The 13,087-nt window shown below is 41.8% G+C and overlaps 1 protein-coding gene across 1 annotated transcript in view; it reads left to right on the top strand.

Annotated features, from left to right (window-relative positions):
- LOC128659828 (gastrula zinc finger protein XlCGF52.1-like) overlaps positions 1-12,798 on the top strand; it is a 127,082-nt gene extending 114,284 nt beyond the window's left edge. The window contains exons 2-3 of the mRNA XM_053713400.1: positions 5,225-5,340; positions 6,254-12,798. Coding sequence (XP_053569375.1) covers positions 5,322-5,340; positions 6,254-7,467 — 1,233 coding nt within the window. The 5' untranslated portion in view covers positions 5,225-5,321 and the 3' untranslated portion in view covers positions 7,468-12,798. The remainder of the gene's footprint in view (positions 1-5,224; positions 5,341-6,253) is intronic.
- The last annotated feature ends 289 nt before the right edge of the window (positions 12,799-13,087 follow it).

The following is a 13,087-nucleotide window of genomic DNA, read 5'->3' as shown; positions in this document are numbered from 1 at the left end:
ATGGAGGTGATATGGCTCATGGTTTCCAGCATGGACATCATTCCATTCGCCAGATTTCATCTCAGACCTCTTCAATTGTGCATGTTGAGACAGTGGAATGGCGATCATACGGATTTGTCACAGCTGATATCCATAGATAAGCGGACTCGGACCTCCCTCTCCTGGTGGATCCGCCCGGATCATCTGTCCAGGGGGACATCCTTCCTGATACCATCCTGTGAGATTGTGACCACGGACGCGAGTGTGGAGGGATGGGGAGCCGTTTGGGGTGCCAGGATGGCACAGGGAAAATGCTCTCGGCTGGAGGCTGCTCTTCCAATAAATATTCTGGCACTACAAGCAATCTACAATGCTCTGAAGGCGTGGCCCCGTCTGGGGGGAAATCAAATTCATCAGGTTCCAGACGGACAATATTACCTCCGTGGCTTACATCAACCACCTGTGGGGTACAAGGAGCTCCCTCGCAATGAGGGAGGTGTCTCAGATTCTGGAGTGGGCGGAATCCCATAGCTGTTCGCTCTCAGTGATCCACATCCCAGGTGTGGACAACTGGGAGGCGGATTTTCTCAGCAGGCAAACCTTTCATCCGGGGGAATGGTCTCTTCACCCTGAGGTGTTTGTGGAGATCTGTCGCAGATGGGGGACGTCGGAGATCTATCTCATGGCGTCAAGGTTGAAGTGCAAGCTTCCCCGATATGTATCGAGGTCAAGGGACCCCCAGGCGGAACTGATAGACGCATTAGTAGTGCCCTGGGGATTCGGTCTCATGTAAATATATTCTCCGTTACCGCTTCTTCCTCGTATAGTGGCTCGTATAAAGCAGGAGAGAGCGTTGTTCATTCTGATTGCTCCTTTGTGGCCGAGGAGGATATGGTTTGCGGATCTGGTGTTGGTGTCATCCTCTCCACCGTGGAGGTTACCCTGTCACAGGGATCTGTTGTAACAGGGTCCCTTTCTACATCAGAATCTTGATTCTCTGAGGCTGACTGCGTGGAGAATGAACGCCTAGTCTTAGCCAAGAGAAGTTTTTCTGAATGTGTGATTGACACTCTGGTTCAGGCAAGGAAGCCGGTTACTCAAAGCATCTACCATAAGGTGTGAAGAGCTTACTTGTCCTGGTGTGAGAGACATGGATACCCTTGGCATAAAGTGAGGGTACCCAGGATTTTGTCTTTTCTCCAAGAGGGTTTGGAGAAGGGTCTAACCGCTAGTTCCCTGAAGGGTCAGATTTCTGCTTTATCTGTTCTGTTACATAGGAGAGTTGCTGATCTCCCTGAAATTCGTTCTTTTGTTCAGGCCCTGTCTCGAATCAGGCCTGTCTTTAGGCAGTTTGCTCCTCTTTGGAGCTTAAACTTGGTCCTTAAGGTCTTGCAGAAGGTTCCATTTGAACCTATGCATTCTCTTGACATACAAATTTGGTCCTGGAAGGTTCTCTTCCTGTTGGCTATTGCATCGGCATGCAGAGTCTCTTTGCTGGCGGCCTTGCAATATGATCCTCCTTATCTGGTGTTTCATGAAGATAAGGCTGTTCTTCGCATGGGCTTGGGGTTTAATAGTTGTTCCGTCTTTGTGTCCTAACCCCTCTTCTCCTAAGGAGAGGTTACTTCATAATCTGGATGTGGTTCGTGCCTTGAAATTCTATCTTCAGGCTACAAAGGATTTCAGAAAATCTAAATCTCTTTTTAAACATAGTAACATAGTAGATAAGGTTGAAAAAAGACCGAAGTCCATCGAGTTCAACCTATACAAATCTAAAATACTGACAAAAATCTCCAGTTAAGCTTAAATAACCCACTAAAAGGTGACCCATTTAATACTAGCAATCATATCCATGAATTTTGTTTATATACAGAAATGTATCCAGACTATTTTTAAATGTATATAAAGTCAGAAGAAAATATGCACCAATGAGGCATAGTTTATTGTACAATCCGAAAGTAATGTACAGACAAAGTCACAGTGGAGAACGCCTGACGCGTTTCGCGCATGCGTAGATGCGCCTCCGATGAAGCGCATCTACGCATGCGCGAAACGCGTCAGGCGTTCTCCACTGTGACTTTGTCTGTACATTACTTTCGGATTGTACAATAAACATTTTTTTACTGCAGCAGATACTACGCCTCATTGGTGCATATTTTCTTCTGACTTTATGTTTCCTTAGCGGTTGGGCTTACCGCTTCTTTGCACCAGCTACCTGCTTTAGCCACTCTAGGGATACAGAACCGGCTCCCTGTCCCTCTGGCTTATACCTCCCCCCCCAGGATATACCAGTTGGTTCAGCCTAAGTAACGTCACGGGTGACGCAGTAAGGATACGTCTCTACGCTGGATCTCTCTGAAGCACGCCGAGAAGGGAAACACAGACTGCACCCCCTAGGAAGGGTTTCATCGACCCATTCGAGGAGAAGTACGGAAGTGTTCCCGGGTACCCCACCAACATAGTGGAGGGTAAGAGTTGATCCAATTACATTGTGAACTGGCATTTCCACCCGTGACTATTAGGCTCTGGGACATACTTTAACACTTTAAACGGGATTACACCTTTTCCATGGGACAATGGACTCTGTACCAATTTGAGTGACTCTCTTAACTGACCGAGGTCCAGAATATTGATACACAGATTATTGGGACCTGTATTCCCCATGTTTATGTGCTTCGATATACGTTTAGAGCACTTGGGGACTTTTGTTCTGAACACACTTTTGCTTTGATGATTATTTATTTTTAAATGTATTTAGGGTATTGGCATTCACTACTTCCTTTGGTAATGAGTTCCACAATTTTATTGCTCTTACAGTGAAAAAACGTTTCCGTTGCAGGAGATTAAATCTCCTTTCCTTCAACCTTTAAATTGTGACCTCTTGGAATAAACAGAGCTTCTGCCATCTCTGTATACGGGCCTTGAATATATTTATCGAAAGTAAGTCACCTCTCAAGCGCCTTTTTTCTAAGGAAAACAGACCCAGTTTGGCTAGCCTCTCCTCCTCATAGGTTAAATTCTCCAATCCCCTTTTTAGCTTTGTGGCCCTTCTCTGAACTTTTTCTAGTTCTGCAATATCTTTTTTTGCAATCGGTCCCCAGAACTGCACTCCATACTCAAGGTGAGGTCTTACCAGGGCTTTATATAGTGACAGAATTATGCTTTCCTCCCTTGAATCAATGCCTCTTTTAATACATGCTAGTATCTTATTAGCCTTTGTAGCCGCTGCCCTGCATTGTGCACCCATCTTTAGCTTATTATCTATTACTACTCCCAAATCCCTTTCCTCCTCTCTTTGGCTAAGTCCATACTTCTAATTTTTGCAGATCCCTTTGTAACGAAAGTTCATCCTGCTCTGACCTAATGACCTTACTTAACTTAGTATCATCTGTCGCTATTTAATCCTTGCTGCAAGTCATTTATAAAAATATTAAAAAGAACAGGGCCCAGTACTGATCCCTGGGGAACTCCATTGATTACCTTTGTCCAATCTGAGTATGATCCATTTACTACTACTCGTTGCTCCCTATCTTTTATCCAGTTATTTATCCATGAGCTAACATTTTTAGCTATTCCCAGTCCCTTTATTTTATGCATTAATCTCTCATGTGGCACTGTATCAAATGCCTTTGCAAAATCTAAGTATATCACATCAACTGATTCCCCTTTATCTATATTTTTACTTATTTTTTGTTGTATATTAAGGGAAGCGCAGGGGTCAGAGGGCTTCTGCCACTTCTTTGTCTTTTTGGCTGAGGAGCCTGATCCGCCTGGCATATGGGACAGCGGGACATAAGCCTCCTCAGAGGATCACGGCTCATTCCACTAGAGCAGTGGCTTTGTCTTTGGCCTTCAAGAATGAGACCTCTATGGAGCAGATTTGTAAGAGCTTGGGTATATGTTCCCAATAGTAATTGAATAAAGCAGTGGACTCTCCTCCCCTTTAGATGGAAAACATAAATTATGCTTGCCTGATAATTTTATTTCCATCATGGGGAGGAGAGTCCATGGCTCCAGCCCGTATCTCTGGTGGGCGGCCCTAAATTTAATCTATTCTTCTGGCACCATTTATACCCTGATAAATAAATTGATAAAATCAATAAATATAGTCGTATGGTCATGCATATGCATTATGCTGAGTCGCCATACTTACAGTTAGTGAGCTGTAACCTATCATTTATGGAATAAACCTTAACCTATCTTATGGTCAATGAACCACTCTCCTATTAGTTTTGCAGGTTGCACTGTCCCATGTTTATTTATTTATTTTTTCAGTTGTTGTTGGGAAATTCCTATACCTCCAGGTGTTTTGACCAGGTAGATCTTACTGTTATAGGTTTATGTTAAAGTGATGCTTACCTACCCATATCAAAGGGCATTCTAAATCCATTCAGCCTCCAATACAACTTACAAAGCAGTTACATACAGCTGCCTTTTATTTATTTATGCTATCACCTGGTCTGCTCCCTGTATACTTTGAATAGGTGTTACTCCACTGTTCTATATCCAAGATGGAGTGGATTACTTTGATAGTTGAGCTGATAGATTGTACAACCCATAAGGTTATCCCCTGCAACCCCTCCCTTGTTTTAAGCCCTTAATTTCTAATAGCGGCAACATATACAGTACAATAAGTTTTTTTTTCCCTTTATTTTTCTTACACTAAGTTGATGTAATTAACAACATTAGAATATCAATATACATACTAAAGCGATAATCTAGCCTAGTAAAAACATAAATAAATTTCTGAGGTCCAAGAGTGACCTCTGGTATCAGCTCGGAGGCTCTCCAGAATATTAGGCATTCTATCTGTATACTATATCTCTAAAATGTTCTTTTGAAATATACTATGTATTTATGGATTTGTACCATGTGAAGTTTACAGGACATCATTATTATGTTTGTTTTTTGTCCCATGTTTGCCTTACTTTGAACCTCAATAAAAACAAAATAAAAAAAAGATTATATAATATTTGTAAAGTTGTGATATGGCCCCACTTAAATAGATTTTCTAACGTTATGTTGTATAGATCTGGGAATATTCATATTTAAAGGTAATTATAGCACTCAGAGAGCTAACTGTACTAAATGCTTGTGCTGAATCAATAGCACATATGTAATAACCTAAACAGCTGATCTGTATCACATGAATTTTTATGCGTGCCTTTAATTATACCATACGTACAGTTAATCAGAACCATTATTTATTATTATCTGTCTAAACCATTTAATATACTTTTTACAGACAGAGCCAAAGAACTGAGCAATATCAGGTATTGATGTAGCTGGAGTGAATAAGGGAACCTTCTTCCTGAGTACAGACATTGGAGCCTGTTATCAGCATGAACTCATATGTGTTAGGTGAGTAAAATAGATATTATGCTGACTTTAATTACTGGGAAAATAGAATAGATCACTCATTAAACAAATATAAACTATTATATTTATATATGCATCTTTAAGAACATTTGTGTCAGTGACGTTATAAAGAAGGAGCAACCCCCATTGGGCAGAGGAGGAGGGTAAAAAATACTACTCCCCCCTCTGTCCTTTTAGACAGATCATGTCCAACAACTGCATAACCTCACCCCCTGACCTGGTTCATTACTCAGAACACCTGTAACTCCATCTTCCCCTGCCCTGACCTCGCTCATCCATAACTACTCTTATGCCTACCTTGTTCCCATTTGTGGAACACCCACAACTCCCCCAGTGTTCCCCACCCCATAACCACCACTGATTTGTGTGCTTAATTTTACAGTGAGTATTATTAAACTAATAACGTTTTTGGCTGTTTATATAAATAGAACCACAGCCGAAAGCTTAAGATTATCATAAGGTCACTGCTTCTTACCCTCTCAAAACATCTCACACTGATAATTAGTCTGTGATGATTAAGACTGGGTGAGCATGAGCCGTGCAGAGCTGTATGTGCATTTGCTTGTGCAATGTTAAATGAGGATGGTGGATGCCACCTCTCTTTCCCAGAATACAGATGTATTTCTTCCCTGGCTGAGAACATTATCCACACGCACCTTGTTTAATGCAGTCCTATAATGTCTTTTCATCAGTAATCAGTAATTTAGTTTACTATGATGTAGTAATGTTTACATTCTAGTCATCCTTTTTTAATTTGTGATTTACAGGTAAATAAATTTAAAAATACATAACGGAAGATATTTTTTGAGTATAAAAAATGTTTTTTAATTCAGATGAATTATATTATAAAGAATAAACATTCTTATTTTTCTTTATTCCATTTCTTTTTATGTAGACAAACACATGAATAGTTCATATCCATCCTTCACTATAGGAAGCAACAGAATGATACCGCAAACTCTAAAAGTCTTAGACACTAATGACTATTCACAAACATTGGGGATATCACAGCAGCTATTTAAAGAAGATGGTGAATTGGCAGGAACCGTGAAGCAATCATTATGTACAGAGAGTAATTTAGTAATCAAACAAGAGGACAACATTTATGAGTTATCTAGTGAAATTATTATCCCAGAGGATACACCACACACATTTACTGAGTTTTCAAAACCTATTAAAGAAGGGAAAAGTCTACAGTCTAGCCAAATGATTCATACAAAGGAGAAATCTTTCAAATCTACAAAATGTCCTAAAAGCTTTAGATGGGAGTCTCCTCTACTAGAACATTACAAAATTCACACAGGTGAGAAACCACACACATGTCCTGAGTGCGGCAAATGCTTTACACAAATGGATCATCTGAAAACTCATAAAAAGATTCACACCGGAGAAAAGCCGTTCACATGTACAGAGTGTGGAAAAAGTTTTACACAAATGTATTGTCTGAAAACTCATGAAATGATTCACACAGGAGAAAATCCTTTCACATGTACAGTGTGTGGAAAATGTTTCACAGAAAAGTGTAGTCTGAAAACTCATGAAAGAAGTCACACAGGAGAAAAGCCGTTCACATGTACAGAGTGTGGAAAACGTTTTACACAAAAGAGTGATCTGAAAAAGCATAAAAGGAGTCACACAGGAGAAAAGCCTTTCACATGTACAGAATGTGGAAAAAGTTTTACACGTATGAATAATCTGAAAACTCATGAAAGGATTCATACAGGAGAAAAGCCGTTTACATGTACAGAGTGTGGAAAACGTTTTACACACAAGAGTGATCTGAAAAAGCATGAAAGGATTCACACAGGAGAAAAGCCTTTCACATGTACAGAGTGTGGAAAAAGTTTAACACACAAGAGTGATCTGAAAATTCATGAAAGGATTCACACAGGAGAAAAGCCTTTCACATGTACAGAGTGTGGAAAAAGTTTTACACATATACATTGTCTGAAAATTCATGAAAGGATTCACACAGGAGAAAAGCCTTTCACATGTACAGAGTGTGGAAAAAGTTTTACACAAAATAGTAATCTGAAAAAGCATGAAAGGAGTCACACAGGAGAAAGCGTTTCACATGTACAGAGTGTGGGAAAAGTTTTACACATATAAATTGTCTGAAAACTCATGAAATAATTCACAAGGGAAGAAACCTTTCACATGTTTATAAAGTAGAAAAAAGGTTTTCCATTTAAAGGGAAGGAGAGTCCTCGGCTTCATTCATTACTAGTGGGAATTAAGAACCTGGCCACTGGGAGGCAGCAAAGACACCACAGCCAAAGGCTTAAATACCTCCCCCACTCCCCTCATCCCCCAGTCATTCTTTGTCTTTCATTACAGGGGGTGGCAGAGAGGTGCTGGAAAATCGGAGGTCTCCCCTCTTGTAAGGTGTATCCAGTCCACGGATTCATCCATTACTTGTGGGATATTCTCCTTCCCAACAGGAAGCTGCAAGAGGATCACCCACAGCAGAGCTGTCTATATAGCTCCTCCCCTAACTGCCACCTCCCAGTCATTCTCTTGCAGCTCTCGACAAGGGAAGCAGCTAGAGAGATGTGGTGCATTAATGTAGTTTATCTTCAATCAAAAGTTTGTTATTTTCAAATGGTACCGGAGTTGTACTATTTTAGCCTCAGGCAGAAAGTTGAAGAAGAGTCTGCCTGTGGTCTTTGATGATCTTAGCAGGTTGTAACTAAGATCCTTTGCTGTTCTCATACATAACTGAAGAGATGGGTAAGTTCAGCTGGGGGAATAGCGTGCAGGGTCTCCTGCTTTGAGGTATGTGCAGTTTTAAATTTTTCTAGAGAAATGATGAGCTAGAAAATGCTGACAATACCGGATTTATTTAAGGTAAGCCTGATTACAGTGATTTAATAACGACTGGTATCATGCTTGCTGTAAAGGGTAATATTATTATTATTTACTCACATTACTGAATAGATATAACGTTTGCTTGAGGTGTATACACGTTTATTTCATATTGGTGATAAAACTTTATTCTGGGGTCCAGTTTTTCCACATGGCTGACTAGATTTTGCCTAGGGATAGTTTTTTAAGGCCCTCTCACTGTGAGTACAGGTTGGGAGGGGCCTATTTTCCATTAGTTTTTGCAGCTTGAGACATCCAGCTTCCCTGAAGGAGTCCCCTGAAAATGTAGGACCTCTCTAAGGGGTTTTTGTGCCTTCCAAATTCGTTGTATGGGCAGGTAGGGCCACAGTAGAGCTGTGGCAGTTTGTTGTGACTGTTTAAAAACGTTTACAGGTATACCTCACTTTACAGCGATTCGCTAATACAGCGCTTTGTGGAGCTGAAGTTCAACCTCCAAGGATTTTGAAACAGTGCTGTAATCTTTGTGTGATTGCGAGAAAAGTTACTTGCACCATTTTGTTATGTGCAGTTCACTCTGTTTACAGCATTACAGTGCAATCTGTGTCTCAGTGCTATAGTCTGGCAAATTTTACTACAGTAATTGTCACTATTTTACAGGTACAGTATTTATTGAATACTAATTGAATACTGTGCCGTGCTACTGTTAAACTAAACATAGCACTATTGCACCCCTAATATATGTTAGTTTAAACACACTGGCAAGTGAAAAGAAAGCTAAAACTGCCTTGTTTCACTTTAAGGCGCTTTTCACTTTACAGCGGGGCTCCGGTCCCTAACCCACTGTATGAGCGGAGTATACCTGTATATCGTTTTTTTGATCCGGTTTTGAAACTAAGGGGTTAATCATCCATATGCAAGTGGGTGCAATGCTCTTTCAGCCTATTATACACACTTTAAAGATTTCGTAAGATTTACTGCTTTTTTCACTGTTTTAGCAGTTTCTGTGATTGTTTTTTTCTCTTAAAGGCACAGTACCGTTTTTATTTTTTGCTTGTTCACAGTTATTAAAGTGTTTTCCAAGCTTGCTGGTCTCATTACTAGTCTGTTTAAACATGTCTGACATAGAGGAAACTCATTGTTCATTATGTTTAGAAGCCATTGCGGAACCCCCTCTTAGAATGTGTACCAAATGCACTGATTTTACTATAGATTACAAAGACCATATTCTGGCTTTAAAAAATTTATCACCAGAAGAAATTGACAAGGAGGAAGTTATGCCGTCTAACTCTCCCCACGTGTCAGATCCTATAAATCCCGCTCAGGGGACGCCAAGTACATCTAGCGCGCCCATTGCGTATACCTTGCAAGACATGGCGGCAGTTATGAATCGTACCCTTACAGAGGTATTATCTAAACTGCCAGGATTGCAAGGAAAGTGAGACAGCTCTGGGACTAGAATAAATACAGAGCTCTCTGACGCTTTAGTAGCTATCTATGATACACCCTCACAATATAATGAAGCTGAAGCAGGGGAGCTTCAATCTGTGGGTGATTTTTCTGATTCAGGGAAGATACTTCAATCTGATTCTGATATGTTTACATTTAAATTTAAGCTTGAACACCTCTGCGTATTGCTCAGGGAGGTTTTAGCAACTCTGCACGACTGTGACACTATTGTAGTCCCAGAGAAATTATGTAGATTGGATAAATACTATGCAGTACCTACTTACACTGATGTTTTTCCAATCCCTAAAAGGTTTCCTGAAATTATTACTAAGGAATGGGATAGACCAGGTGTACCGTTCTCTCCCCCTCCTGTTTTTAAAAAGATGTGTCCTATAGACGCCGCTACACGGGACTTATGGCGGAGGGAGCAGTTTCTACTCTAGCTAAGCGTACCACTATCCCTGTCGAGGACAGTTGTGCTTTTCTAGATCCAATGGATAAAAAATTATAGGGTTACCTTAAGAAAATTTTTATTCAACAAGGTTTTATTCTCCAGCCTCTTGCATGCATTGCCCCAGTCACTGCTGCCGCGGCTTTCTGGTTTGAGTCTTTAGAGGAGGCTCTACAGGTTGAAACCCCATTGGAAGATATTATTGACAAGCTTAGGGCCCTTAAGCTAGCCAATTCATTTGTTTCTGACGCCGTTGTTCATTTAACCAAGCTAACAGCTAAAAATTCAGGTTTTGCTATTCAGGCGCGTAGGGCGCTATGGCTTAAATCCTGGTCAGCTGACGTGACTTCAAAGTCTAAACTTCTCAACATTCCCTTCAAAGGACAGATCCTATTCGGGCCTGTACTGAAGGAATTAATTTCTGACATCACTGGAGGAAAAGGTCACGCCCTTTCTCAAGACAGGTCCAACAAATTAAGGACCAAACAGTCTAGTTTTCGGCCCTTTCGAAACTTCAAGAGTGGCGCAGCTTCAACTTCCTCTAACACAAAACAAGAGGGAACTTTTGCCCAGTCTAAGCCGGTCTGGAGACCTAACCAGGCTTGGAACAAGGGGAAACAGGCCAAGAATCCTGCTGCTGCCTCTAAAACAGCATGAAGGAGCAGCCCCCGATCCGGAAACGGATCTAGTAGGGGGCAGACTCTCTCTCTTCGCCCAGGCTTGGGCAAGAGATGTCCAGGATCCCTGGGCATTGGAAATTGTGTCCAAGGGTTATCTTCTGGAATTCAAAACCTCTCCCCCAAAAGGGAGATTTCATCTCTCACTTTTATCTGCAAACCAGATAAAGAGAGAAGCATTCTTACGTTGTGTTCAAGACCTCCTAGTTATGGGAGTGATCCATCCAGTTCCGCAGGAGGAACAGGGACAAGACTTTTATTCAAATCTGTTTCTTGTTCCCAAGAAAGAGGGAACATTCAGACCAATCTTAGATCTCAAGATCTTAAACAAATTTCTCAGAGTCCCATCCTTCAAGATGGAGACTATTCGATCCATCTTTCCTATAATCCAGGAGGGTCAATACAGGCACTACCAGTTTGTGGCTCTTCCCTTCGGGTTTGCCACGGCACCAAGAATCTTTACAAAGGTTCTAGGGTCCCTTTTAGCAGTCCTAAGGCCGCGGGCTATAGCAGTAGCCCCTTACTCAGACGACATTCTGATACAGGCGTCGACTTTTCAAGTTGCCAGGTCTCACACGGACATTGTTCTGGCATTTCTGAGGTCGCTTGGGTGGAAAGTGAATGAAGAAAAAAGTTCTCTATCCCCTCTCACAAGAGTTTCCTTCCTAGAAACTCTGATAGATTCTGTAGAAATCAAGATTTACCTGACAGAGGCCAGGTTGTCAAAACTTCTAAATTCCTGCCGTGTTCTTTATTCTACTTCTCGCCCTTCAGTGGCTCAGTGTATGGAAGTAATCGGCTTAATGGTAGCGGCAATGGACATAGTGCCGTTTGCCCGCCTACATCTCAGACCGCTGCAACTCTGCATGCTCAGTTAGTGGAATGGGGATTACACAGATTTGTCCCCTCTACTAAATCTGGATCAAGAGACCAGGGATTCTCTTCTCTGGTGGTTATCTCGGGTCCATCTGTCCAAGGGTATGACCTACTGCAGGCCAGATAGGACAATAGTAACAACAGATGCCAGCCTTCTGGGCTGGGGTGCAGTCTGGAACTCCCTGAAGGCTCAGGGCTTGTGGACTCTGGAGGAGACACTCCTTCCGATAAACAATTTGGAACTAAGAGCGATATTCAATGCTCTTCAGGCTTGGCCTCAGCTAGCTGCGGTCAGTTTCATCAGATTTCAGTCGGACAACCTCACGACTGTAGCTTACATCAACCATCAAGGGGGAACAAGGAGTTCCCTAGCAATGTTGGAGGTTTCAAAAATAATTCTATGGGCAGAGGTTCACTCTTGCCATCTATCAGCTATCCATATCCCAGGAGTAGAGAACTGGGAGGCGGATTTTCTAAGTCGGCAGACTTTTCATCAGGGGGAGTGGGAACTCCATCCAGAGGTGTTTGCACAGTTGATTCAACTTTGGGGCAAACCAGAACTGGATCTCATGGCATCTCGTCAGAATGCCAAGCTTCCTTGTTACGGGTTCAGGTCCAGGGATCCCAAGGCAGCGCTGATAGATGCTCTAGCAGCGCCTTGGTCTTTCAACCAGGCTTATGTGTTTCCACCGTTTCCTCTGCTCCCTCATCTGATTGCCAAGATCAAGCAGGAGAGAGCTTCGGTGATTTTGATAGCTCCTGCGTGGCCACGCAGGACTTGGTACACAGATCTGGTGGACATGTCATCCTTTCCACCTTGGACTCTGCCGCTGAGGCAGGACCTTCTACTTCAAGGTCCCTTCAAACATCCAAATCTAATTTCTCTGCGTCTGACTGCTTGGAGATTGAACGCTTGATTTTGTCAAAACGTGGTTTTTCCGAGTCGTTCATTGATACCTTAATTCAGGCTCGAAAGCCTGTCACCAGGAAAATCTATCATAAGATATGGTGTAAATATCTTCATTGGTGTGAATCCAAGGGTTACTCATGGAGTAAAGTCAGGATTCCCAGGATATTGTTTTTTCTCCAAGAAGGATTGGAGAAGGGATTGTCAGCTAGTTCCTTAAAGGGACAGATTTCTGCTCTGTCTATTCTTTTGCACAAGCGTCTGGCGGATGTTCCAGACGTTCAGGCGTTTTGTCAGGCTTTAGTTAGAATCAAGCCTGTGTTTAAACCTGTTGCTCCGCTATGGAGTTTAAATTTAGTTCTTAAAGTTCTTCAAGGGGTTCCGTTTGAACCTCTGCATTCCATAGATATCAAGCTTTTATCTTGGAAAGTTCTGTTCTTGGTAGCTATCTCTTCGGCTCGAAGAGTTTCAGAGTTATTTGCCTTGCAGTGTGATTCCCCTTATCTGATCTTCCATGCAGATAAGGTAATTTTGCGTACCAAACCT

Source organism: Bombina bombina, chromosome 5, assembly GCF_027579735.1.
Source record: "Bombina bombina isolate aBomBom1 chromosome 5, aBomBom1.pri, whole genome shotgun sequence".
NCBI lineage: Eukaryota > Metazoa > Chordata > Amphibia > Anura > Bombinatoridae > Bombina > Bombina bombina.
The sequence above is the reverse complement of the archived record's forward strand: the minus strand, read 5'-3'. Positions and strand labels throughout refer to the sequence as shown.